The 893-nt window shown below is 63.0% G+C and overlaps 1 protein-coding gene across 1 annotated transcript; it reads left to right on the plus strand.

The window, feature by feature from the left end:
• Positions 1 to 307: 307 nt before the first annotated feature.
• Positions 308 to 887, plus strand: LOC108525543 (RNA-binding protein Nova-2; the record flags this gene model as incomplete). Its single annotated transcript, XM_017866482.1, has 1 exon — positions 308 to 887. A coding segment is annotated over one exon (580 nt), but the record flags the coding sequence as incomplete, so codon positions are not given.
• Positions 888 to 893: the final 6 nt, after the last annotated feature.

Consider the following 893-nt stretch of genomic DNA (forward strand, 5'->3'; position numbering starts at 1 on the left):
TTTTTTTTACGAAGTCTCGCTCTGTCACCCAGGCTGGAGTGCAGTGACCTGATCTCAGCTCACTGCAACCTCTGCTTCCCGGGTTCACGCTATTCTCCGGCCTTAGCCTCCCGAGTAGCTGGGACTACAGGCGCCCGCCATCACGCCCAGTTAATTTTTTGTATTTTAGTAGAGACAGGGTTTCACCGTGGTCTCAATCTCGTGACCTCGTGATCTGCCCGCCTCGGCCTCCCAAAGTGCTGGGATTACAGGCGTGAGCCACCGCGCCCGGCCTAATTTAATTTAATTTTAAAAAATAAAATTAAAGACCCTCTCTTTTGCTCCCCACGCAGGCCAAGCTGATCGTCCCCAACAGCACGGCGGGCCTGATCATCGGCAAGGGGGGCGCCACGGTGAAAGCCGTGATGGAACAGTCAGGAGCGTGGGTGCAGCTGTCCCAGAAGCCAGAGGGCATCAACCTGCAGGAGCGCGTGGTGACGGTCAGCGGCGAGCCCGAGCAGGTGCACAAGGCTGTGAGCGCCATCGTGCAGAAGGTACAAGAAGACCCCCAGAGCAGCAGCTGCCTCAACATCAGCTACGCCAATGTGGCAGGCCCCGTGGCCAACTCCAACCCCACCGGCTCTCCGTACGCCAGCCCCGCGGATGTGCTGCCAGCCGCGGCCGCAGCGTCGGCCGCCGCTGCCTCCGGCCTGTTGGGCCCCGCCGGGCTGGCTGGCGTGGGGGCCTTTCCCGCCGCGCTGCCCGCCTTCTCAGGCACCGACCTGCTGGCCATCAGCACGGCGCTTAACACGCTGGCCAGTTACGGCTACAACACCAACTCCCTGGGCCTGGGCCTCAACTCGGCCGCAGCCTCCGGCGTCCTGGCTGCCGTGGCCGCCGGGGCCAACCCCGCA

This window comes from Rhinopithecus bieti, unplaced genomic scaffold, assembly GCF_001698545.2.
Source record: "Rhinopithecus bieti isolate Rb0 unplaced genomic scaffold, ASM169854v2 scaffold_67665, whole genome shotgun sequence".
In the NCBI taxonomy this organism is placed as follows: domain Eukaryota; kingdom Metazoa; phylum Chordata; class Mammalia; order Primates; family Cercopithecidae; genus Rhinopithecus; species Rhinopithecus bieti.